The following is a 25,678-nucleotide window of genomic DNA, read 5'->3' as shown; positions in this document are numbered from 1 at the left end:
GACCCTTGGGTTATGTTACTCTCGAGTAACATAAACTTCGGGTTGCGAAACCAGCAAACCCGCAAGTATACTTCCAGGTTTCACTCCTCACGCATGCGTAGAAGTGCTCTGCACACATGCACCGAAGCACCCTGTCGTGCCACACGCATGCGCAGAAGCGGCACCTCTGGGTGCGGATTTTTCAGGCTGTGCACGGACCCCCAGAATGAATTAAATTCGTATCCAGAGGGTCCACTGTAGTGAGGCGGGAGAACTGAAAATATTGCCAATGCATATGACATCTGGAAACCAAAGTGCCCCTTTGGTTTCAGATAGTTCATAGGCTGACGAGTCTAAAAAGCCTGGGACACAAATTTTCACAGCCCTCCAGCGGCTGCAGTGGCTCATTTACCAGAAGAAATGTACAGTGGTACCTCGGGTTACAGACACTTCAGGTTACATACGCTTCAGGTTACAGACTCCGCTAACCCAGAAATAGTACCTCGGGTTAAGAACTTTGCTTCAGGATGAGAACAGAAACCGTGCTCTGGCAGCGCGGCAGCAGCAGGAGGCCCCATTAGCTAAAGTGGTGCTTCAGGTTAAGAATAGTGTCAGGTTAAGAACAGACCTCTGGAACGAATTAAGTTTTTAACCCAAGGTACCACTGCATTTAGCATTAACTCTGAAAGTATATACTCAGCTTTGGCCAAACTAAAGCCTCCAAGAGCACAATATGCATCCAGAGGTTTCTTAGGTGCCAACTCCCTGGGTGCCCGGGCACCCACAAAATTCCCCATGAAGGGACCGGGCACAAATTTCAGTGCCAGGGCCATGCATGCACCATGACACCCACATCCCCGGGCACCCACGGTCGCAGGGCCAAACTGGCACAGCTGGGAGGTTTAGTTTGGTAAGAATTGAGCTGCTCCTATTTTGGGAAGGGGTTTTGTTGTTGTTGGGATCGTGGTGTGGATGGAAAGGGTTCCTGGCCTGGATTTCGCTCTCTTTATGGCTGCCATTAGAAACACACACCTGCTGTGAATACACTTCTAATGCAACGCCTTTAACATGTCGTTTTGCGCTCGGAAGAGTCAGACGCGGGCCTTCTCTTCCCCTCCCCATGCTGACTTTCTCCCTGTCCTCAGAAAATGCTGGATTATCTGAAGGAGAAACACGAGGTGGGATTCTTCCTGAGCCTCCAGGCCCTGATGCAGACATGCAGGTGTGTGTAGAAGCATTTTGTTCTTTTTTACCTTTTTTATGCTTCTGTTTTTTATTTATTTGAGTGCTTCCAAACCGTAAAACCCTGTAAGAAAATACCACGGCCCTGTAAATGCATTAAAACTGCAGGAGGTTATAAAACCCAGAAGAAGCGGCTAACGCTGGATCAAATTAATTTTCTAAAGAATGCTTGGCAAAGCTGGAACGTTTTCGGCAGATGGCAAAATGTTAGAATTGTAGGCGTCAGTGTCCAGTGAATGGAACCGTGTTTCAAAGTACTGTCTGGAACTAGCCTACAAGCTTGAGGGTTTTCAAAACACACAGGTAACAACCATAGTAACAACATTAACAGAAAACAGATTCGCAGCGCAAGTGTTGTGCTAGTGTACAATGTAAGGTAAAGTATATTAAAGAGTCTCTCTGAGAATTGCCATGGGTGATCTCCGCCCATTAAAGCATCCCCACCTACCTGGGAATGAGTTCTGTTTGGTGTGGTAGGTTCTGAGTTCTGTACTTTTACAAAATCGTCCATTTTGCTCTGCTTGCTCTTCTGTGGGCTCCCTTCTGGAGATGAGGCCGGTCGTTTCTTTTTCCTAGGCATTTTCCAGGGATAGAGCCGCTGTAAATCAGAGCAGCTTCTGCTGTAAATCAGGAAGCTCGGCGTCTACCCACGATAGGGCGTCTAATCTCCACTCCTGCTGAGCTGGAGCTAATTAGGGCCTTCTCCGGAGCTTTCCAGACTTTCTGTAACTCAGGCCCTTGACCTAAGCTTTGTAAATTAATAGCTGCCAACTAACAAAAATAAAGTACTGAGGCCGATAAAAGCTAATAAAAACTGATAAAAAAGCTAGTAAAAACTGATAAAAATAATAAAAACAGCATCAACTGATGTGGAGTTCAAGTCGACGCTACTACTAACGACGACGCCATCTTGGATGCAACATTAACAGAAAACAGATTCACAGCACAAGTGTTGTGCTAGTGTACAATGTAAGGTAAAGTATATTAAAGAGTCTCTCTGAGAATTGCCATGGGTCAATGGAACAGTTACTGTGGCTAGATTTATTCTCATAAGAGGTAATGCAGTACTATATATTATCAAAGTCATATTTTTTGCCTGTCAGAGCCTTCAACCTGCAAGCCTGAGTTGCAAAGAAACTAAAGAAATATGAGAATGTTTTCATTTGTTTCTTAGCTAAATCAATAGTTTAAAAATAATGAGACACCACGCACATACGGTTCTGAACATGACAGGCTTGCTGGTAGCTGCTGAGCCACATATAGTCTGACCCAGAACTTTGAAACTGCAATACATTTGCGCTGTGACGATGTCGTTCCAGCTGTTACTGCAGTTACTGTCTTTTGGCACTTCTGCTCTCCAGTCATGGACTGGCTGGAGGCAGAGGAAGTAGAAGGAGGCACCAGCTGGGAAACACCGACGGGAGGAAGGCTCAGAGCCCAGGGAGTGGTGGTGGGATGACAATGAGTAGTCAGAGAGAGAAGACCGGGAGGAGGAGGGATAACAGATTGTAGTCTCCCAGGACCAGAAGAGGGCTGAAGAGGGTGGAGCAAAGACAGGCAAGACAACGAAGCCTCAGATTGTTTTGGAAGGAATCGGAGGAGGTGGCTTAGGGAGTTGTGAGAAGGCAGGGACCTTCAGTCCCCACAACTGCCTCATAGGGACAGGTTCTGCCAGGAAAGCTTTTATAAAGAAGAAGAAGAAGAGTTTGGATTTGATATCCCGCTTTATCACTCCCCTAAGGAGTCTCAAAGCGGCTAACATTCTCCTTTCCCTTCCTCCCCCACAAGAAACACTCTGTGAGGTGAGTGGGGCTGAGAGACTTCAGAGAAGTGTGACTGGCCCAAGGTCACCCAGCAGCTGCATGTGGAGGAGCGGAGACGCGAACCCGGTTCACCAGATTACGAGACTACCGCTCTTAACCACTACACCACACTGGCTCTCTATACAGTCTATACAGCTCTATACTCTATACAGCTGACTGTGCCCCCAAATACCCCAGTAATAAGATCATTAAGTTTGCAGATGATACATCAGTGGTTGGTTTAATCACGGCTGGAGAGAGGGAGGCGGCCTATAGGAAGGAAGTTGAGCAGTTGGGGGAGTGGTGCAGGAAAAACAACTTACTCCTTAACTTAAAGAAAACAAAAGAGATTATTGTGGACTTTAGGAAATGTAAATTGAATATTCAGCCACTTATTATTGAGGGGAAGTGTGTGGAACAGGTCTCGGTGTTTCGATTTCTGGGAATGGAGTTGAGAGATGACCTAACCTGGGAGAAAACAGCAAAGACCTGATGAAGAGAGCACAGCAGAGGTTATATTTTCTGAGAATCCTCCGGAAAAACAATCTCACAAAGGACCTGTTGATGGCATTTTACCATTGTGCTGTGGAGAGTGTATTAACTTATGGTCTGTGTGTGTGGTTTGGGAGCTGCACGGTCAGGGGAAAAACAATGCTGTCCAGGGTTGTAAAGACTGCGGAGAGAATAACTGGGTGCGCTCTTCCCACCTTGGATCAAATCTATGCTTCCAGGTGCCATAAGAAAGCTGCAGAGGTAGTGCAGGATAGTGCGCACCCCAGAAATGATCTCTTTTAGCTTCTGCCTTCTGGAAGAAGGTCCAGGGTTATAAAGACTAGGACTAGCCGCCTGAAAAACAGTTTCTATCCAAATGGGATTTTGGTTTTAAACGCAGTGTAAGGTAGTCTCTATGGGAGTATATTGTGTTTAATTATGGGGTATCAGAGTTTTTAGGGGGCTAACCAGGCTGGGATAGCAGGCTTGTTGGTTTCTGAATGTCTGGTGTAGATTTTCAATTTCGTTGTTTCTGTATGGGACAATGATAATAAAGATTATCGTATCGAAGGCTTGCTGTGCTCTCTAGGTCTGGCCTCCTGGGCTGCCTTGTTTCTTTGAATAAAGAGTTAGCTTTGCTGGAGCCATGTGAGTTATTTCTGACACCTCCCGTTAGCTGGCTCTGCTCACCCTCTCTCCTCTTTTCCCACAGTGTGCTGGACCTCAACGCCTTTGAGAGGCAAAACAAAGCTGAAGGCTTGGGAATGGTGACGGAGGACGGAACCAGTAAGTCCCCTCCTGCCCCCCACTTGGAGGCTCTGCAGCAAGGCTTCCAGGGGACTAGGCCATCCTATTCCTATCGGCTCTCCTGCCCCACAGGGCGGTTGGGCAGGGCAAACTCCTCCTGCCCCCTCCAAACGGCAGGCCCCCTGTCAGTGCTTGCTGCTCACAATGGCTGCTGACACCCTGGCGCCACCCACCAACTTTATTTTTTATACAATGGCCAGAAAATACTCCTTCTTGGAAACCTGCCTCCAGCATCCAGTTCATTTGCTGGGAAACCCTATTCCTCCTCTTGGCCCCTGAAGCAGAGTGGCCTATGGGTTACTGCGGGGAGGTGGAGAGGGAGCGTGGGGTTTGATTCGAAAGCCTGGCCTCCTGGGCATGGCTAATTCATGCCTCTGCGCAAGGGGCGGCTTTCTGGCCAACTAAACACTCTGGGTTCTCTCCCCATCCCTTGGAAGGGGCGCAAGTGGTTTCAGTCCCACAGGGATGCTGGGTGCCAGGATTTGACCGGGCACGATCCTGGCCCAGGGTTGGTTCCCTCATCCCCCCACCCCCACCCCGGTAGCCTCTTCCTTCCCAGTGCTCTGCGCATCTTCTCTTTGTGTTCACAGCTTCCTCCTGGTGAGAAGTGGATTAATTGAGATTTCACAAATCAATAATGGACTCTCACCTCCCTGACAACCCACCCGACTCCCTTCACCTCGGGTTCTCTGGTCTCATTCCACATTAATGTCGTTTTAATACACGCTGGGTTTTTGTTTTGTTTTTTACTTTTACTTTTTTTAATCATCTCCTTTTCCTTCTTTGCTGTGACGTGTTACACTCACCTCCTCTCTCCCCCTCCCTCCTTCTCTTCCCTCCCCCTCCCCTCTCCTGGTGTCACTGATGCCCCTCCCTCAGTCATCATTCGTGAAAGTGGTAAATAATCCTTTTGCTTTGGGTTAAGTTTTGCTTTGGGTTAACTTTTCCCCCCCTTTCCCTTTTAATGGTCAGTTTCTTGGCCTGGTTTATTTATTTAGTTTTGCCAGTTTCTCTTTCTAACCTGATGGGTTCGAGGCTGAAAACTGATCAGAACCCCCATCCCCTGCTGCCCTGGCTTAGTGCGCGGTGCTCCGTTAGGTCCTGGGCATCTGGAAGTTGGTGGCTATGATCTGCCTTCAGGTTCAGAGGCACTAATATTTCTGGAAGGCCTGTTGATGGAAACCGCTGTAGGGGAGAAAGCTCTTGTGCTCAAGTCCTGCTTCCTCACAAGGCATCTGGATGGCTGCTGCAATATCAACATGCTAGAATAATAATAATAATAATAATAATAATAATAATAATAATAATAATTATAATAATAATTTATTTGTACCCCGCCCATCTGGCTGGGTTTCCCCAGCCACTCTGGGCGGCTTCCAACAAAGATGAAAAATACACAAAAATGTCACATATTAAAAACTTCCCTGAACAGGGCTGCCTTCAGATGTCTTCTGAATGTCAGGTAGCTGTTTTTCCCTTTGACATCTGCTGGGAGGGCGTTCCACAGGGCGGGCGCCACTACCGAGAAGGCCCTCTGCCTGGTTCCCTGTAGCTTGGCTTCTCGCAGCGAGGGAACCGCCAGAAGGCCCTCGGCGCTGGACCTTAGCATCCGGGCAGAACGATGGGGGTGGAGACGCTCCTTCAGGTATGAGGCTGTTTAGGGCTTTCAAGGTCAGCACCAACACTTTGAATTGTGCTCGGAAATGTACTGGGAGCCAATGTAGTTCTTTCAAGACCGGTGTTACGTGGTCTTGGCGGCCGCCCCCAGTCACCAGCCAAATAGCTAGGCCTGATCCAGCAGCCATGCTCTCCGTTCTTAAGGGCTGTCCAACACATTCTGTGCTGCAAGGCCCAGGGGTTTGAAGCGTAACAAGCAGGAGGTACGTTGTCTGTTGACTAAGCAAGAGCAGAATGCCTGGATAGATAGCCAGGATAGCTCAGCTAGGTAGAGTGTCATGCTGATGACACCAAGGTTGCAGGTTCAGTTCCGGTATGAGACAGCTGCATATTCCTGCATTGCAAGAGATTGGACCAGTGGATCGTCAGGATCTCTTCCAGCTCCATAATTCTATTAATTTATATCTCTAGGATTGGGCAGGCTGGCATTGTTTTGTCCTAGGGTGACATGGAGGCCTGAGAGGTTAGATGACTTCAGAGCTGTCTCCTTCGGCGAGTAGTGGCGCCAGAGAAGCTTTTGCTTTCAAGTCGCAAGCTGGCTAAACAGAGGAAGGACAGGGCAGTATCCAACTCCCTCGTCCTGTCAGTGCAGGGAGGTCAGGCTGTCCAATGTGTCTCCTCCCCCTCTCCCACCCGCGGGCTCCATGCCCTCTCCAGTTCTGCTTCAGAGGGTTGGGGGAACCCCAAGGACAGATCTAGGGGGGCTTACGGGGGACAAGGCCGTCCTGCGGCACATGCAGGAACCCTTGCACTGACAGGACATGTTAAATCAGCGCGGCTTCGGGGAAAAGCTGTGTTTTTTGTTCTCTTTTTCCACGTTGCGGGAGGGTGGGGAAATCTCCAGTACCTTGGAGAGTTCCCTGGCCTTCTGAAGATGCCACCAGGACCAAAGCATGCCCTCCATTAAACCCCACGTCAGCCTTTTCTCCCATCCCTCATTGCCCGGCTGGCTGGAGGGGGTTCTGATCAGTTTTGGGTGGGGTGGGGCCAGCCAAGGAAAGTCTCTGTCTCTCAGCTCTTATCTGGCGCATGCCCTCCAACTGCAAAAGAAACCCCAACCCTTCCAAAGGCCACCCGTTTCTCACACACACACACGCACCATTGGTGCTGAGCACAACTAACTGCACACCCTTCACCCACCCAAACGCTTTCATCGTGGTCTCCAGGCTTGTGCTCTTATAAATACCAACACTCCCCTCCCACCCCACCCCCCGAAAAAGAAAAGTATTTGACCTTGTAAAGGTCACCAGGAAGCGGCCCTGCTGGGCTTTGGTCAATCCGGAGTAGCCAATAAGATGTTGGTCAGAATCCACTATCTCCACCCCGGAAAACATTGCCCTCCCAGCCAATTTGCAGTGGGGTCAAGTGTAGACACACCATTTCTGACCCTTCTCCTGGGCTCTACTCTGCTTGTAGCGAGAGCCTAGTTCAGGGTTTCCCAAACGTGGGTCTCCAGCTGTTTTTTGGACTACAGTTCCCATCATCGCTAGTCCTGCTACCCAAGGATGATGGCAGTTGTAGTCCAACAACAACTGGAGACCCAAGTTTAGGACACCCTGGCCTAGTTATCCAGCAAATGTGACCTCAGTCTGTGTTACCTGTACGTGGAATAGTAACAATTCAAGGTGTAAGCATAACTGTCTGGTTGTGTTGTCGCAACAAGTTCTTCAGTAAGGAATGCGGCATCTTTGTAATAATTTGCTGCAGAAACATGGTTTTTCTTAGTATCTATGTAGGCATGTTCTGTAGTTTCGTATATTGAAAGGTGTACCGTGCTTTATATCTGTGGGGTATGTGTGAGTGTCATCATGGCATAATAACTGAGCAGTCGCCCTGTGGTGTGGAAACGTTGCCGAGTTGAAGTGTGATATACTTCTTGTGATGCCTTCTTTGGTAACCACGTTGTAACATCTTCATTATCCCAGTAAATGCAGGGTTAGAATGAGCATCCTGGGTCTGCAACAATGACACGGTGCTAATGATACTTTTAACAATTAAACCTGTAGTGTTTGTGATGGTTACACATCATCTTTATAGTTTGGGGAGTGTAAACTTTTAAAAAAATTATCTTATATGTATATCACCTTGAGACAGTGGTTTAAAAGGTGATTAATGAATACAGTCGTACCTCGGTAGACGAACACCTTGCGGCTTGAACGTTTTGGCTCCCGAACGCCACAAACCCGGAAGTGAGTGTTCCAGTTTGCGAATGAATGTTCTTTAGAACCCGAACATCCGACGCTGCTTCCGCGGCTTCCTATTGGCTGCAGGAGCTTCCTGCTGCCAATTGGAAGCCGCGCCTTGGTTTCTCCGAACATTTTGGAAGTTGAACGGACTTCTGGAATGGATTCCGTTTGACTTCTGAGGTACGACTGTAGTAGTAGTAATAATAATAATAATAATGTAACCAAGCTATATTGTAATGGTTGAGCATCTTCAGAGTCATATACTTCAAAGTGCACTATAGAATTGTCGCGTATTCCTCACGGCGCTTTCAGCGAAACACTAAGAGTTCCAGGTTTTTCCAGTGCAGTCTTTTTTTAATGTGAGCTATATACAGGCATTTACAAAAGAAACAGTCCATACAGAGTACTTACAAATGAATACTCTCCACCACAGCACCACCACACTATAGCACAACCACCACACCCACTGTTAAACAGGCTTTCCTTTTAAAACAGGTGATAGCCAATCACACTAATCACACTCCTGCTGAGTCACTCTGACCCAGCAGAGTATTGCATCATCCTGTTGAAGCCTGCAGACTTATCCAGTATCCTGCGAATCCCAACAAGAATAACCAGCTAGTAGCACCGTAGTAACATCAACCTCTTTGTTAGCAGTGTGGCAATTTTGTAATGACTGCTTTGGTGATTTTTGCTCATAGGATGCTGCAGAATACGTGTGCAATAAAATCATAAAATATTTGTAGGGGTGATGTACCGTATTTTTCACCCTATAGGGCGCACTGGCCCATAGGGTGCACCTAGTTTTTTTGGGGGGTATAAAGGGGAAAAATTATTTTCCCCCCCAGGCGCAGGGCTGGGGCGGGGGAAGCCTGAGCTTCCCCGACACCAGCCCCCAGAACAGGCTGCTATCCGCAAGCCTAGGGAGCCCAGTGGAAACTCCCGCCGGTCTCCCCAGGCTTGCGGATATCTGCCCGAAGCCCGGGGCATGCTCCACTGCACTCCCCGGGTTTCGGGCTGCAGGCTGCTGTCTGCAAGCCTTGGGAGCCCGGCGGGAACTCCCGTGGGCTCCCAAGGCTTGTGGATAGCTTCCTGAAGCCTGGAGAGTGAGAGGGGTCGGTGCGCACCGACCCCTCTCGCTCTCCAGGCTTCAGCGAAAGCCTGCATTCTCCCCATAGGACACACACATATTTCCCCTTCATTTTTGGAGGGGGGAAAGTGCGTCCTATAGGGCGAAAAATACGGTACTTCACTCCCAATAACCACATGCTGCCTTTGGGTATGTTAAGATGGAGCTGGATTGTCCTTTTAGTAACTCCAGCCTCGTCGACACGTCCACTTGTCCCTCACCTAGAAAGCATGGGTCCAAGCCCTTTTCTCCTTGGCCCACTCCTTTCCAAGGGAAAACCCATTATTTAGTACAAGATGGGGAGCAAACGTCAAATTGGGGTGGGGTGGGACCAGAATTGCCATTTGCTCCGATTGTGTGCTAAAGAGCAGTTTTCCTCCGGGGGGGGGGGGGTAAGCAGCGGGACGAGAGGAAGTGCAGCTAAGCCCTCTGTTTATACAGTATTTTAAACTCTTGTTTAATGTTGTAAGGTCTGTCTTGACCATTTTTCTTGGCTGAAAGTGCTGTCCTAGTAGTAGTTTCCTATTGACTGCTATATATTGTTCTTTTCATTCTTCTGTAAGTCATCCTTGTAGTAACTCATTCCAGATGTTTTGGACTGCAATTCCCATCATCCCTGACCACTGGTCCTGTTAGCTAGGGATCATGGGAGTTGTAGACCCTGAAAAAACCCAATTTTGAGCAGTCTATCAGAGCAAACGTCAACGTGGATCTTCAAGAGATCGCCATTTGCTCCGATTGAGCTTTAAAGAGCGGGTTTTCACAGAGAAAGCCCGTGGTGTCCTTGTAGCAGTTGTGGTCACATCAACGCCATACATCTGAAGCACAGCACTTTAACAGCCATGGAGAATCCTGGCAACTGTAGTTTGCAGAGGGTGCCGACCTCACAAACCTACAATTACCAGCACTCTTAACAGACGATGGTTCCCATGATATTCTATGGTAGTTAAAGTGGAATAAGAGTCATTTAATTGTATGATGTGGACGTAACCTGTATCTTTCTTTGGCTGCCTGTGTAACATTTCCGTTCCTTTCTCACTTAATGCTTTGTGATCTCTCATAATAGTTCCTCTGTGTTATACGTGCTGCTGTTTGTGAGCCTCCCTATAGTAACTTAGGGCTCAACCACAATTCCTTTTGTGTTGCATTTCTAGGCACAGGTATGAGATTTGCAGGTTTTGTTTTTTGCCCCACCTCTTGTCCCAGGAAAGCACGCGTCTTACTCCCAAATTGGAGCAGACAGCAACACAAAAGGAAGTGTAGACGAGCCCTCACTGTAGTACATTTGCTTTACTCTTGTTCTGTGCTCTAGAGTCACGGTGTCTCTGCTGTCCTTGTAGCTTCCTTGTAGTAACTATGTTGTCCTGTTTTATTGATTGATTGATTGATTGATTGATTGATTGATTGTATGTTGCCCTGTTTATCTCCTTTTAGTGCTCCACTGCACTCTGTCCTGGTGCCTTCCAGATGTTTTGGATTAAAACTCCCATCAGCCCATGCCAGCTGGTGTGAATTATTCTCCAAAACGTCCAGGGGGTGCCAGCTTTGGGGAAAGGGTGCCTTGGAGCTTTTTGGATTCTCATTGTAAGCCTCAGATAAAACAAGCCTTATCGGGATGACTCTGGGCAACATCTCTTCCTGTCCTTCCAATACCCCCACGCCCAACCCCAGCCCCGTCCCGAGCGCCATGATTGCCCCATCACAAAGGGAAGACAATGCCAGAGGGGGAAGATATCAGGTGATTGCCTTGGCTTCATCCATGAAGTGGAGGAGGCAACTTCATGAAGAAGAAGACAAATGGAAAAGGGGCTGGTCATTAATGCCAGGTGGGCTAATATGAATCCACCCGGAGGAATGGAAGGGGAAGGGGGCGTTTCTTGCGAATGGGAGACCCATCCACCATTCTTGCCCTCCCCGTGCCGCTGGATTCATATCTTCATTAATGACCAATGCCACAGAACGGGTGGTGTGAACTGGTCGCTGACCTTCTGCAACTAATTCTATTAACCCACAAGGATGGGGGGCCACATCCTGGGTCTCTTACACTCACTCTCCTCCAACTTTTATTCTTAATTCTTTGTCATCGCAGTTCCGTGTCTGTCCACTGCTCTCACGTTATTCTGGTCCATTGGAATTTATTTCACCTTTGCACCACGTCAAGTCCTTACTTTCTGTTTTACTCAGGTTGTGTTTTCCGCAAAAAAAAATGGCTCGTCACAATACTATACTTCAAAATTTGGCCCTGGGTGCACAGGTTTTTTAAACAACAAACAAACAAACAAACTCGGATAGAATAAACCGGTCGTTTATGCTAATGGCGTTGAACCGAACTATTCTCATCTGCCTGCATACACTCTGGCACTCCCAGTCTCAACACCTGCTCCCCACTAAAATATGTAACCTCCATCGATAGGCATGCAGGGATTTTGCAAAGGACTTCATCTGTTGACATTGAGCCTTTGCTGGAATGTCACAGATAGCCTAAATAACCCTTTCCCCCTGAAAGCAATATCCCAGACACAAACTCTGCCCTCACTACACAATGGAGCCACGAGATCCCCTAACCAAATGCATGGCACTTGTGATCCTACTAACTTTTGGTCGGCCGCTGCAGTCCTCACTCTGGTCCAGCTCCCCACCAATAATGGGTGGGGGGAGCTTTCAAACAAGCACCGCTCTCTTCCAACCCATGTGGATCATTAAGCCGAGAATTATATACCTTTGGGCGCTAGGCAGAAATGTTCCGCTTTAACCAGGCCTTTGACTGATTGACATTCAATTCCCTTTTTAAAATGTGTTGTGGAGGTGGGAAGTTATTGGGTTGTGTTTTTGTTTTTATTTTGATTATGTATTTTGTGTTTGTATATTCTGATTATTATTTTTTTAATCCTGCAAACCGCCCTGAGACCTACAAATGCAATTAATTAATAAGTTAATAATAGAATCCTACTACCTCCGTTCCTTCCGCATCCTGGGTAGATCAGCTCTCTTGCGCTTATTCGTTTATTTCATACAATGTATACCCCGCTGGATGGTAATACAAAACAGCAACAACCTCAAAGCGGTTTGCAAAAAGACGAAGCAATAAAATATAAAGCAAAATTTAAAACGTACGGAAGTTTAAACGCTAAGGTTAAAATTACCTCAATTTATAAGCATCCAGGTTTGGCTTGTCTAAACAGGAATGTACAGGGCTCCATAGGCAGGGAGTTCCAAAGGCCACACAAATGCTTCTTGCAAATGTGGAACTGGTGTTATGTGGCACCCGTAGTACAGCCAATTCCACCGGTGGAAGCGATTGAAGAAGAAGAAGAGTTTGGATTTGATATCCCGCCTTTCACTCCCTTTAAGGAGTCTCAAAGCGGCTCACATTCTCCTTTCCCTTCCTCCCCCACAACAAACACTCTGTGAGGTGAGTGGGGCTGAGAGACTTCAGAGAAGTGTGACTGGCCGAAGGTCACCCAGCAGCTGCATGTGGAGGAGCGGGGAAGCGAACCCGGTTCCCCAGATTACGAGTCTACCGCTCTTAACCACTACACCACACTGGCTCTCAGTGTGAGTGGGCCCATTGGGATAAGACGACCTCATGGGTAAACTGGACCTGAGTTCTTAAAGGTTTCCATACGCTGATGGTAACACATTGAACTTGGCCCCGTAGCAAATCGGAAACCGGTGCAGGTCTTTGGCACGGGTGTTCTGTGCCGACAAGGCCTCGTTCCTGTCAGCAATCGTGCTGCAGCATTCCGCACTAACTGCAGCTTCCAGGAAAAGCGTGAGGGAAGCCCCACATAGAGCGTGTTGCAGCAATCAGGCCTTGAAGAACCCAATGCATGAACTGCTGTGGCAAGGCTTTCCTGGTCCAGGAGCAGCCGTGGCTGTTAAACAAATTGCAGTTGATAAAAGGCACTTCTAGCTACGGAGGCTGCCTGCTCCTTCAGGAAGAGTGCAAACATCCAGGGTAGGCAACAAGTAGTTTTTTTTGTTCCAACAAGCATCCCCTGAAACAAGGAATCGGTGCCCCAGCATCCTTAATTCAGGCTCAGCCGCTCCTTACTGACCATCTTCAGTGAGGACCTAGCACCTAACTAAAAGTAAAGGGACCCCTGACCATTAGGTCCAGTTGTGGCTGACTCTGGGGTTGCAGCACTCATCTCGCTTTATTGGCCGAGGGAGCCGGCCTACAGCTTCCGGGTCACGTGGCCAACATGACTAAGCCACTTCTGGCGAAACCAGAGCAGCGCACGGAAACGCCGTTTACCTTCCCGCCGGAGCGGTACCTATTTATCTACTTGCACTTTGATGTGCTTTCGAACTGCTAGGTTGGCAGGGGCAGGGACCAAACAACGGGAGCTCACCCCATCGTGGGGATTCGAACCGCCGACCTTCTGATCGGCAAGTCCTAGGCTCTGTGGTTTAACCCACAGCACCACCCACGTAAATAGCCCCTAACTAGCTATTAATAAATAGTTACTATGATGACTATTTTATTATGATGACAACAGTCGCACCTTGGTTTTCGAACAGCTTAGTTCTCAAACGTTTTGGCTCCCAAACATCACAAACCCAGAAGTGACTGTTTGTGAACTATTTTTGGAAGCCGAATGTCCGACAGGGCTTCTGCGGCTTCCGATTGGCTGCAGGAGCTTCCTGTAGCCAATCAAAAGCTGTGCTTTGGTTTCCAAACGTTTTGGAAGTCAAACAGACGTCCGGAACGGATTCCGTTTGACTTCCAAGGTATGACTGTAATTTATTATTAGGCTGCCTGTCAGTATGCTTTTTTATTATGTTTTTATCATTGGCGTTGTGTAATGCGTTTTTAATGTTGTACTCTGGCCTGGGAGCTCTTGATGAAGGGCGGTATATAATTTGTAATAAATAATAATAATAATAATAATAATAATAATAATAATAATAATAATAATAAACATCCAGAGTGAGGCCTGCAGGGCTGCCCCTTGATCTGTGTGCAGCATCCTTTTTTTTGCAGTGTGGATTGCCTTGCCCGAAAACCATCCCCCTTTCTCAAGCCCAGCGTTGGAGAACCCCCCGTTTTGTACTAACCGCACATTTGTCCCTTGCCCACCCCAACCCACCCCCTCACCCTGCCGCCATTCCCAACTCCATTGTTATCCTCCTCTCTCCGTGTTGCTCCTGCTAACGTTGGCCAGTTCTCTCTCTCCCCTTGCCCCCTCCCCTGCTCTAGGAGAGAAGGTGATGGCGGACGATCTCTTTACGCAGGACCTCTTCCGGTTCCTGCAGCTCCTGTGCGAAGGACACAACAACGGTAGGTTCCACATGCCACCTAGAGGGCTTCCAAAACTGGAGCTGATGGAGTCGATTGAGGGAGGGGAATGAGAGAGTACACAGGGCAGGGGAGGGCAGGATGGTTGGGACCTAATGGAAAGGGTGCGTGGAGTGTCAGGGGCAGGGAACTTTTCTTTTCTTTTTTAAAAATAATTTTTTATTGGAAATTTTATTTACAACATAACACAAACCCCCCCACCCCGCCAACACAGAAATCCACCCCCATCAGACACAAACATAACAGACAACAAGCATCATATACAACAATACAAACAGCCAAATAAAAGACTTCCTTTATCCTGTTTCTGGCATCCTTATTTACTTCTTATAAGCTGTTTCCTTTATGAATAATTATTAAGATTTTTCTAATTATAACTTAAATATCCACAAAGTCTCCTGCAGACATTAATTGAAACAAGTCCAGGTATGAATTTTAGGGCACTGTTTTTGTGAAGTACCGTATAACACACACCCGACCATAACACACACGTAGTTTTTAGAGGAGGAAAATCCGTAGGCATGTCACCCGTAGGCATTCCCTCCATAACACGCACAGACATTTCCCCTTACTTTTTAGGAGGAAAAAAGTGAGTGTTATGGTGCAAAAAATACGGTATTCTCTGCACTTTCCCCATGCTTTTTGAAATTCTTGTCTAGTGTGGTCTCTAATTGCCTCTGTTAATCTAGCCAGTTCAATATACTCTAACAGTTAGTCTTGCCATTTTCCCGCTTGGCGGACTGACTTTGACAGGTGAGTAAGAGCAGCAGCACCCTGTCGATCATATTGACGCCATATTGACTGATCAACAGGTGGGCTGTCCCACTCACCTGTCAAAGTTGATCCTCGGAGGTTGGGAAGAGGTTAATCAGGATTAAACTCCTTGCACATCTGCAGGGTTCGGGAACGCCAGCAAGTTCCCCCCATCCCACTAGCACGCCTGAACCACGCAGGATTGAACTCCCAACACACCAGTTGAAATGCGCGGGGCTGAATCCTGCTTTCTGCAGGGTTCCAGTACACCAGCAAGTCCCCCCCCCAAAAAAAAGAACCTTCCAACAAGTCTTAACTGGGCAGGACTGAACTCCCCATGCATCATCTAAGCTAAATCCTGCTTTCTGCTTCTGTGTCGCTACCTGTCCAGCACTTGACATCACATACGATGCATTGGCTTACTGCTAAGGGTTGTTGCAAATATAAAGGTGGGATTTGGGGGGTGAGGGTGGGAGAACCAAGATATTATCAGCGGAAGGAAGTGTCCCTTTCTCACCCTCCTCCCTTTTTACTCCAGACTTCCAGAACTACCTGCGGACACAGACGGGGAACACGACAACGATCAACATTATCATCTGCACTGTTGACTACCTTCTGCGACTGCAGGTGGGTGTTTTCATCCCAGGCCAAATCCGGCTCAGGAAGTGACAGTTCTGTCAAAGCCTAAGACCCAGGTACAGCTGCACTTCAGCTCTTGAGCTGACCAGAATTTCAGCCTGCTTTTGCAAACCTTAAAAGTCTGAGAATCTGGTTCGTCACCTGCAAGGCCCTTTCCTTTTTATTATTATTTCAAAATGTACTCTTCATCAGGGAAAGGTCTTCTTGCTTCCAGAGGCACTCTGCCCTTGGCACCAGAATATGGTATGACCGCATCTTATGCGCATTTGACTCGTGGGGTTTCAGCTACACATGGCTGAAGGCTGCTGGCTGAAATTCCACAAGTTTAACTGGCAAGTGAGATGGAGAGCTTAAAAGCTCAGTGCAAAAAGAGCTCTCTGTGTGCAAGGTCTGGGATGCTTCACACAAGATCTCGCAGGAACTTAGACGCTCCAGTGAGATCTCATGAGAGCCTCCTGGGACCTTGGTGCATCGGCTGCGGAAGCCCCAAGGTGCTCTTGTGGGGGCTGTTCCAAGGTTTTGAGTATACATGTTTTTGCATATACACAGAACTCTTAGCACCGAACCCCAGATGAGATGCGATCATACCATACTTGAAACCAGCACAGCTTGTAACGAGTGAGGCCTGAACTAAAAGCCATCCACTAACGGGCAGCCCTTGAGAGTTGGAAGTCCTAGGTGGGACTGGTGGGAGTTGCAGTCCAAAATATCTGGAGGGCACCAGGTTGGGGAAAGCTGGATCAGGCCATAAAATAGGAAGTATTGACAATCAAGTCTGCCAGTAGGATCGCACACTTCATCTCGGATTTAGCATCTTCGTATTCTGGCCACCTGGGACGTGGGTGGCACTGTGGGTTAAACTACAGAGCCTAGGACTTGCCAATCAGAAGGTTGGCGGTTTGAATCCCCGCGACGGGGTGACCTCCCATTGCTCGGTCCCTGCTCCTGCCAACCTAGCAGTTCGAAAGCACGTCAAAGTGCAAGTAGATAAATAGGTACCGCTCTGGCAGGAAGGTAAACGGCATTTCCTTTTTTTTTTATAATAAATTTTTATTAGTTTTCCATAAATAAAGAATAAACAAAACAAAAACATAGACATAAACAAACAAAAACATGACTTCCCCATACCACCCCTTTTCTGCATTCTTGTTTCAAGATTTTTCAGCAACCCTCTGATCATAACTTAAATATATTTCATGTATTTAACTTCAGTTAGTTATTAATACAACTGTAGTTCTTTATCTCTTATAACTCTGAGCCCCTAATTTTCCAAATTACAACAGTTTTTAAGATAAACTTTAAATTTGTTCCAATCTTCATCCACCGCCTCTTTCCCCCGGTCTCGAATTCTGCCAGTCATCTCTGCCAGTCCCATGTAGTCGATCACCTTCGTCTGCCATTCTTCCAACGTGGGTAAATCTTGCGTCTTCCAATACTTTGCTAAAAGAATTCTTGCTGCTGTGGTGGCGTACATAAAAAATGTCCTATCCTTCTTTGGCACCATTTGGCCCACCATACCCAAGAGAAAGGCCTCTGGTTTTTTAACAAACGTTCTCTTCAGAACTTTTTTTATTTCATTATAGATCATTTCCCAGAAAGCCTTAATCTTCGGGCAGGTCCACCAAAGGTGATAGAAGGTTCCCTCCGTTTCACTGCACTTCCAACACTTGTTATTGGGCAAATGATAGATCTTTGCTAACTTAGCAGGAGTCATGTACCACCTGTAGATCATTTTCATAATGTTTTCTTTTAAGGCATTGCATGCCGTAAATTTAACACCAGTGGTCCATAACTGCTCCCAGTCTGCAAATTCAATGTCATGCCCAATGTCCTGTGCCCATTTAATCATATTAGATTTCACCATTTCATCTTGAGTATTCCATTTCAACAGCAAGTTGTACATTCTTGACAAATTTTTAGTATTGGGTTCTAACAGTTCTGTTTCTAATTTTGACTTCTCCACCTGGAAGCCTTTCTTTCTGTCCTGTTTAAATACTTCATTTATCTGTCGATAATGTAACCAATCTCTCACCTTAAATTTCAGTTTCTCAAAACTCTGCAATTTTACATTTTCACCATCTTGTTCTATAATTTCACAATATTTAGGCCAATTAGAACCCATATTCAATTTTTTCACCTCTTTTGCTTCCATTGGTGACAACCACCTGGGGGTTTTACTTTCAAACAGGTCTTTATACTTAATCCAAACATTATACAGAGCTTTCCTCACCATATGGTTCTTAAAACCTTTATGCAATTTTACCTTGTCATACCATATATATGCATGCCAACCAAATCTGTTGTCAAATCCTTCAAGGTCCAAAATGTCTGTATTCTCGAGGAGCAGCCAATCTTTCAACCAGCAAAACGCTGCTGATTCATAGTAGAGTCTTAAGTCCGGCAGGGCAAAACCCCCTCTATCTTTCGCATCTGTTAATGTCTTAAATTTTATTCTTGGCTTTTTGCCCTGCCAAACAAATTTCGATATGTCTTTCTGCCACCTCTTGAAACAGTCCATCTTGTCTATTATTTGTAATGTCTGAAACAGAAATAACATTCTAGGCAATACATTCATTTTGATAACAGCAATTCTGCCTAACAAGGAAAGTTTCAGCCTTGACCATATGTCTAAATCTTTCTTAACTTCTGTCCAACATTTATCATAATTGTCTTTAAAAAGATTCACATTTTTCGATGTCAAATTCACCCCCAGGTACTTCACTTTTTTTGCTATCTCCAAACCTGTTTCATTCTGGAATGTCTCTTTTTCTTCATTTGTTAGGTTTTTTTCCAATACTTTAGTTTTTTGTTTGTTCAGCTTAAATCCTGCAACTTGACCAAATATCTCGATCAGTTCTAAAACTCTTTTTGTACTAGTGATTGGCTGTTGCAAAGTCAAAACTAGGTCATCTGCAAATGCCCTTAATTTATACTCTTTCACTCCGACCTGAATTCCTTTAACCAACTGGTCCTTTCTAATCATATTTAACAAAACCTCCAGAACTAGTATAAAAAGTAGGGGGGAAATAGGACATCCCTGTCGTGTTCCTTTCTCTATGGCTATCTCTTCCGTTACCACATTGTTCACAATTAGCTTTGCCTTCTGCTCAGAATAAATTGCACCTATACCATTTTCAAAACCTTGGCCTACCCCCATCCCTTGGAGATTCTTTTTCATAAAACTCCAACAAATATTGTCAAAGGCTTTCTCCGCGTCCACAAAAATCAAAACCGCTTTTCTGTTAATGTTCATTTCCAACAGCTCCACAATGTCTATTATGTTCCTCACATTGTCAGACATGTGTCTACCCGGGAGAAAGCCAGATTGATCCTTATGAATCTCACCTGTCAATACTTTCTTCAGTCTTTTTGCTAAAATGTCTGCAAAAATTTTGTAATCCACATTTAATAATGATATCGGGCGGTAGTTCTTAACCTGGTTCTTTTCAGTCTCGGTCTTTGGTATAAGTGAAATAAAAGCCTCTTTCCACGTTTCAGGTGCCTTTTTCCCCTCCAATATTTCATTGCAAACTTCTTTTAGTGGTTGCACTAGACCTTCTCTCAAAGCTTTATAATATCTAGCCGTCAGTCCGTCTGGTCCTGGAGACTTTCCCAGTTGTGCCTTTTGTATGGCCTCCTCTATTTCCTGTTCTGTTATTTTCTCATTCAAAATCAACTTGCCCTGTTCTGGAATTTTCGGTAGTCCATAATTTTTAAGAAATTCTTCTATTTCTTGTTCATTTACTGGCCCTTGTGTGTATAATTTCCTGAAAAAACTTTGGAAACAGTTACTTATCTCATTTGGCTTATGAACATTCTTTCCCTCTATCTCCAAACAAGTAACTGTGTTCAATTTTTGTCTCTTTTTCAATTGCCATGCAAGGAGCTTCCCACACTTATCTGCAGACTCAAAAGTCCTTTGTCTCATTTGTTTAATTTTCCATTCTATCTCTTGATTTGTCAGTTCCATATATTGCGTCTGATAATATTTTATTTCTCTCAAAATTTCTTGAGACTTTGGTTTTGACCTCAGTTTCTTTTCTCCTTCCTTCATTTTTTCTAAAATTCTTTCTTTCCTTTCATTTTGCTTTTTCCTCTTGATTGAATTCTGTTGTATCAGGAAGCCTCTCATCACGGCTTTACTTGCGTCCCAAATTGTTCTTTTTTCCACATCTGTTCTCAAATTTATCTCGAAGTAATCTTTCAATGTCTTTAGGGCCTTTATACAGAATTGTTCATCTCTAAATAGGGAGTCATTCATTCTCCATCTAAAGGATCCAGTTGTTGTCATTTTCATTTCCATCTTTACGGCATTATGGTCGGAGCAGGTTTTTGGGCAGATTTCTACTTTTTTAATCTTTGTAGCCATCACACTAGATACCCAGATTTGGTCGATTCTCGTCCATGTCATTTTAGATTCCGAGAAAAAAGTTCCCTCTCTCTCGAGAGGATTCTTTGTTCTCCAAATATCAATCAAGTCCATATTTTCCGTCATCTCGAAGAAAGTCTTTGGTAATCTTCCTTCTTTAGATATTGTCTGTCTTTGTGCCTTGTCCATGTTTGTAGAAACCACTCCATTCATGTCCCCCATCATTATTATTTTGCAGTCGAGATAATCTAGTAAGGTCTCATGCAACTTCTTAAAAAATTCTGCCTTCCCATCATTTGGTGCATATACTCCAATTATCAAATATTTTTCCCCCTGGATCTGTACTTCAATTGCCAGGTATCTTCCTTCTTCATCCTTAAATTTTAACTTTGGGTCCAATTTTTCCTTTGCATAAATCACTACTCCTCTCTTTTTTACTTTATCGGAAGATATAAATTCTTGTCCCAGTCTTTTGTTCACCAACAATTTCCTGTGTGCTCTAGTTATGTGAGTTTCCTGTAGACATATCAGATCCAGTTGTTCCCTTTTCAAAATGTGGAAAACCTGTCGTTTTTTTCTGGGATGGTTCAAACCGTTGCAATTCCAGCTTAGAAGTTGCAGAGACATTTTGTTTGTTAAATGTTTGATCCTCCGACTGCTCCAAGTTTTTCTTCCTCTTCAGTTGGCAGTTGTGGTAGTCCAAATGATAGATTTGCAATGTCTGTTAGCCCTCCTCCTTCTGGTGTTAATCCTTGCCCTTCTCTTGCCGGATCCACCGTACCTTTCTGTAGGTCCTCTAGGTTTCTCTCCAAAAAGTACTCTTTCTCCTGTACTGTTCTTATTCTTACTTTCTTCCCTTTGTAGTTAAAGGACAACCCCTGTGGGAATTCCCACCTGAAAGGTATGAAGTTCTTCCTCAGCAAATTGGCAAGATCTCTATAAAAGGTCCTCACTTCCAAGATGTATTTAGGGATGTCCTTAAAGATTTGGACTTGAATGTTTCCAATCACCAAAGCTTTTTGGTAATGAAGGTTCAGTATCTTGTCTCTTTCCTCTTTGGTTCTAAAGGTGATCAGACAATCCCTTGACTTCTTGCTTTGCTTTCTACCAAGTCTGAAAGCAGTTGTTATCCCCACTTCATCTTCCTCCAGATCTTCTTGCCAGTTTTCCAGAATTGCCTCTGTGAGAAATTCCGCCAGATTGTCCTCTTCTTTCTCTGGAACCTGTCTAAATTTCAGATTTCGTTCTTTCCGTTGTAATTCCAGTAAGGAGAGGGCCGCTTCATGCTCATTCACCTTTTTCTCAATCGGCACAAGTCTTTCCTGTGTCTCACCTGCGACAGATTTTGCACTCTCTGCAATTTTCCTTGTTTCTGAAGATTCCTGAATCAGTCTATTTATAGATTCTGTATTTGTTGCCACTGATGTGGTATTCAAATCCAATCTTGCTGTAAGTTCTGTCAATTTCTTTGAATTTTCTGCTGATTGCTTTGTTAAGGCCTCAAGGGATTGATTTATTTTAAGCAGTGCCTGTGTCATAGGTTCCATTGATGCTGCTGTCCCAGTGTCTGGTGCAGGCACTGTGTTGCCAGAGATTGAGCCTCTTTTCTTTTGTGTTAGTTTAGCTTTAGATCTAGTTCTTATCTCCTCTGCCGTGCCACTCATATCCCAAGGCCGTTCTCACAGGAAAAACTTGCAATGGAAAATCCCAGTATTAGTCAGTTACTTTACAATTTTTTCCCTCTTAGCCCTCAAGAGGGAGCAGTTAAAAGTTTCCAAGTTAGAAACAACAAAGAGACAGAAAGCCGAATGTAGAAAATCTCAAGTCCGCCATTAAAGTTGTAAAACTTTTTCTCCAATTTAAATTTGGTTAGTCCAATATCAGTAACAAAGTCCCATTTAAATCTTAAATGTCTTAAAATTTTTCCACCATTTAAGGTATAGTCTATATCCACTTCAAAGTTGTTTTAAAGAACAGTTTTCCCGGTGTTAATTCCTGGCAGGTCGTCCCGGGGATCAGAGCAGTGAAAAACTTTGTTTCCCTTTAAATTAAAAGTATCTTCGCAAGACTGTCTTTTTTCCCCCTTCTCCTGCCAATCTGGAGGGGAGAGATACTTTTGACAGCTCAGGTTTGACAGTTCGCAACTAAGTCTCTAATAACTGCAGCGAGGTCTTTCGTTGCTTTAAATTCCTGCAGTCCGGGGGGGGCAGACTTCCTTATTTTTTGCCCTCCCGTTTTCAGCCAAATTTTCAATTTTTAAAGGTTCCTAATTTTTTCCCTTCTTACTCACGGGAATCCAGTCCAGATTTTCTTTTCAGGAAGGAATCGGCGCTCTCCGCTAATGGCGACGCGGCTTCACTCCGCAGGCTGGGTAGCGACTCTCAGCACCGCGCTCACTCCCGATGCCGCTCCGGAGCCTTTAAAAAGGCTCTTTCACAGTACCGGGGGGCGCAAAGGTGCCCACCGAGTCTCCTTGCTCTCAGGCTTCCGCGCCTGAGATTTTAGGGGTCCCCCGCTCGCCGTAGCGGGTAAGACCCGAACTTGCGGAGCAGTCCTTCTCCGGAGCTCGGAGGTAGGACCGCCATTAAGCGCTGGCACCGACCGGAAGTCCGGTAAACGGCATTTCCATGCACTGCTCTGGTTCGCCAGAAGCGGCTTAGTCATGCTGGCCACATGACACGGAAGCTGTCTGGGGACAAACGCCGGCTCCCTCGGCCCATAGAGCGAGATGAGCAACGCAACCCCAGAGTTGGTCACAACTGGACCTAATGGTCAGGGGTACCTTTACCTTTATTCTGGCCACAGGGAGCGTTCCTTGCACGCAGTGGGATAGTGGAAAATGGGGCAGGCAAAGTAACCTTTTGATTTCTTTCCCACCCACGGAAATCCCCAGGAGTCTATCAGTGATTTCTACTGGTATTACTCGGGCAAGGACGTCATTGATGAACAGGGCAAGCGAAACTTCTCCAAAGCCATGGCTGTAGCCAAGCAGGTCTTCAACAGCCTCACTGAGTACATCCAGGTATTATTATTGCCACTGTTGTTGTTGTTATTGTCTGAAAATCAGTTTTAAAAATTGCAACCAGAAGAAGAGAGTGGGTTGTGTTTTGGAGGTATGGGGTGTTAGGGGAAGAGGTAGTGCCTCTGGTAGGGGCCCCTTTGCCCACCTATGGTCCTCCCCACCCTGCACTCAGCTCACACCTGTGGCTCCTGGAAGCTGTCAGCAGGTGACAGGGGCCACATCCCGGGAAACGGCTATGACTGGCCAGCTAGATCAGGTGAGGGCAGTCAATGGGTCTCAGGTCCACAATGAGTCTGGGACTTCCCCTGCATGCGAAGACAGGCTGCAGTGGATTGAATGGACAAGACCGATAGTACAGCGGTCGAGAAGGCGGTTCCTGCACGTGCTGGAGAAGGAAGTGAGAGGCAAATAAGGCTCATCTACCTGGGAAGGTGAAGGGTGGTGCTGTGGGTTAAACCACAGAGCCTAGGGCTTGCCGATCAGAAGGTCCGCGGTTCGAATCCCCGCGACAGGGTGAGCTCCCGTTGCTTGGTCCCTGCTCCTGCCAACCTAGCAGTTCAAAGCACGTCAAAGTGCAAGTAGATAAATAGGTGCCACTCCGGCGGGAAGGTAAACGGCGTTTCCGTGTGCTGCTCTGGTTCGCCAGAAGCGGCTTAGTCATACTGGCCACATGAACCAGAAGCTGTACGCCGGCTCCCTCGGCCAATAAAGCGAGATGAGCGCCGCAACCCCAGAGTCGGCCACGACTGGACCTAATGGTCAGGGGTCCCTTTACCTTTTTACCTGTGCCCATCTATGAGAAGGAAATCTCTGATCCTACACAAATCCGGAGTGGAGTCCCTAAGATGGTTGGATGGCACCTTCTACGCCTCCTTCCAGCAACTCCTGCAGCCAAGCTGGTGCCAAACGTCTTTCTCTGCTTTCCTTTGGGTCACATATTTGAGGCTGAGAGGGGGTCTTGTTGTCTGGGCAGCCCAGGACCTCCATCCAGAGTGCCCAGGCTTGTGTCCTGGGCAGGTTACTTTGGTGCTGGTAATGCAGCAGTTTGACTTCACCCCCAGAAGCACACTCCATTGTCTCTTGAGAAAAATGGATTCAACGTGCTGCCATCTGCCTTACTGCAGGGCAGATTCGAGCGTAAACCATACGCGGAACGAGTCTGCCCCTGCGGCTTGATGGAGGTAGAAACTGTCTCTCATGCCTTGTTACGCTGCCGATTCTACGGGGGATACACGCTCGGTATTTATTACCCCTGCTATGCAAAAATCTCCAAATGAATCCAAACTTCAATGTCTAAAATCCCTTGTAGAGGACAAGGATCCTGAGATCACGCTAAGGGTAGCCAAATTCTGTGTGATTGCTATAAAACCTAGGGAACAAGCTGTGCTATCATAATGATTAAGGCCTTAGATGATAATTTTAGGTTATATGTTAGTGACTAAGTTTTAATTTATATATATTTTAACTGTTGCTATGTCTGTATTGCCCCTGTTATAAATAATTGCAAATTCAAATGTACCCCTATTGTGTTTTATGACCTCCTTGATATTGTATGTGGGCTGGAACTGGTCTTTGACCGAAATAATAAATTCATTCATTCATGGATGTCAGCAAAGGGAGATCCTCTATCCCAGGGGGTGCCCTGCATCTATCCATCTCCCTCACCTCTCCATCCTAGAATCATAGAGTTGGAATAGACCACAAGGGCCATCGAGTCCAACCCCCTGCCAAGCAGGAAACACCATCAGAGCACTCCTGACATGTGGTTGTCAAGCCTCTGCTTAAAGACCTCCAAAGAAGGAGATTCCACCACACTCCTTGGCAGCAAATTCCACTGTCGAACAGCTCTCACTGTCAGGAAGTTCTTCCTAATGCTTAGGTGGAATCTTCTTTCTTGTAGTTTGGATCCATTGCTCCGTGTCCGCTTCTCTGGAGCAGCAGAAAACAACCTTTCTCCCTCCTCTATGTGACATCCTATTCTATATTAGAACATGGCTATCATATCACCCCTTAACCTCCTCTTCTCCAGGCTAAACATGCCCAGCTCCCTTAGCCATTCCTCATAAGGCATCGTTTCCAGGCCTTTGACCATTTTGGTTGCCCTCCTCTGGACACGTTCCAGTTTGTCAGTGTCCTTCTTGAACTGTGGTGCCCAGAACTGGACACAGTACTCCAGGTGAGGTCTGACCAGAGCAGAATACAGTGGCACTATTACTTCCCTTGATCTAGATGCTATACTCCTATTGATGCAGCCCAGAATTGCATTGGCTTTTTTAGCT

The 25,678-nt window shown here is 46.1% G+C and overlaps 1 protein-coding gene across 16 annotated transcripts in view; it reads left to right on the top strand.

The window, feature by feature from the left end:
* The window catches only part of RYR1 (ryanodine receptor 1), a 210,868-nt gene that overhangs the window by 155,807 nt on the left and 29,383 nt on the right, over positions 1-25,678 (top strand). For 11 of the 16 annotated variants that reach the window (XM_077932307.1, XM_077932302.1, XM_077932315.1 and 8 more), the window contains 6 exons: positions 1,125-1,201; positions 4,228-4,301; positions 5,202-5,219; positions 14,518-14,598; positions 15,908-15,996; positions 23,271-23,399. In XM_077932307.1, the coding sequence (XP_077788433.1) occupies positions 1,125-1,201; positions 4,228-4,301; positions 5,202-5,219; positions 14,518-14,598; positions 15,908-15,996; positions 23,271-23,399 (468 nt within the window). The remainder of the gene's footprint in view (positions 1-1,124; positions 1,202-4,227; positions 4,302-5,201; positions 5,220-14,517; positions 14,599-15,907; positions 15,997-23,270; positions 23,400-25,678) is intronic. The other 5 variants (XM_077932316.1, XM_077932313.1, XM_077932312.1 and 2 more) reach the window with 1 other exon arrangement.

Source organism: Podarcis muralis, chromosome 7 (assembly GCF_964188315.1).
Source record: "Podarcis muralis chromosome 7, rPodMur119.hap1.1, whole genome shotgun sequence".
In the NCBI taxonomy this organism is placed as follows: Eukaryota; Metazoa; Chordata; class Lepidosauria; order Squamata; family Lacertidae; genus Podarcis; species Podarcis muralis.
Note: the sequence above shows the minus strand (reverse complement) of the source record. Positions and strands in the feature narration are given on the sequence as shown.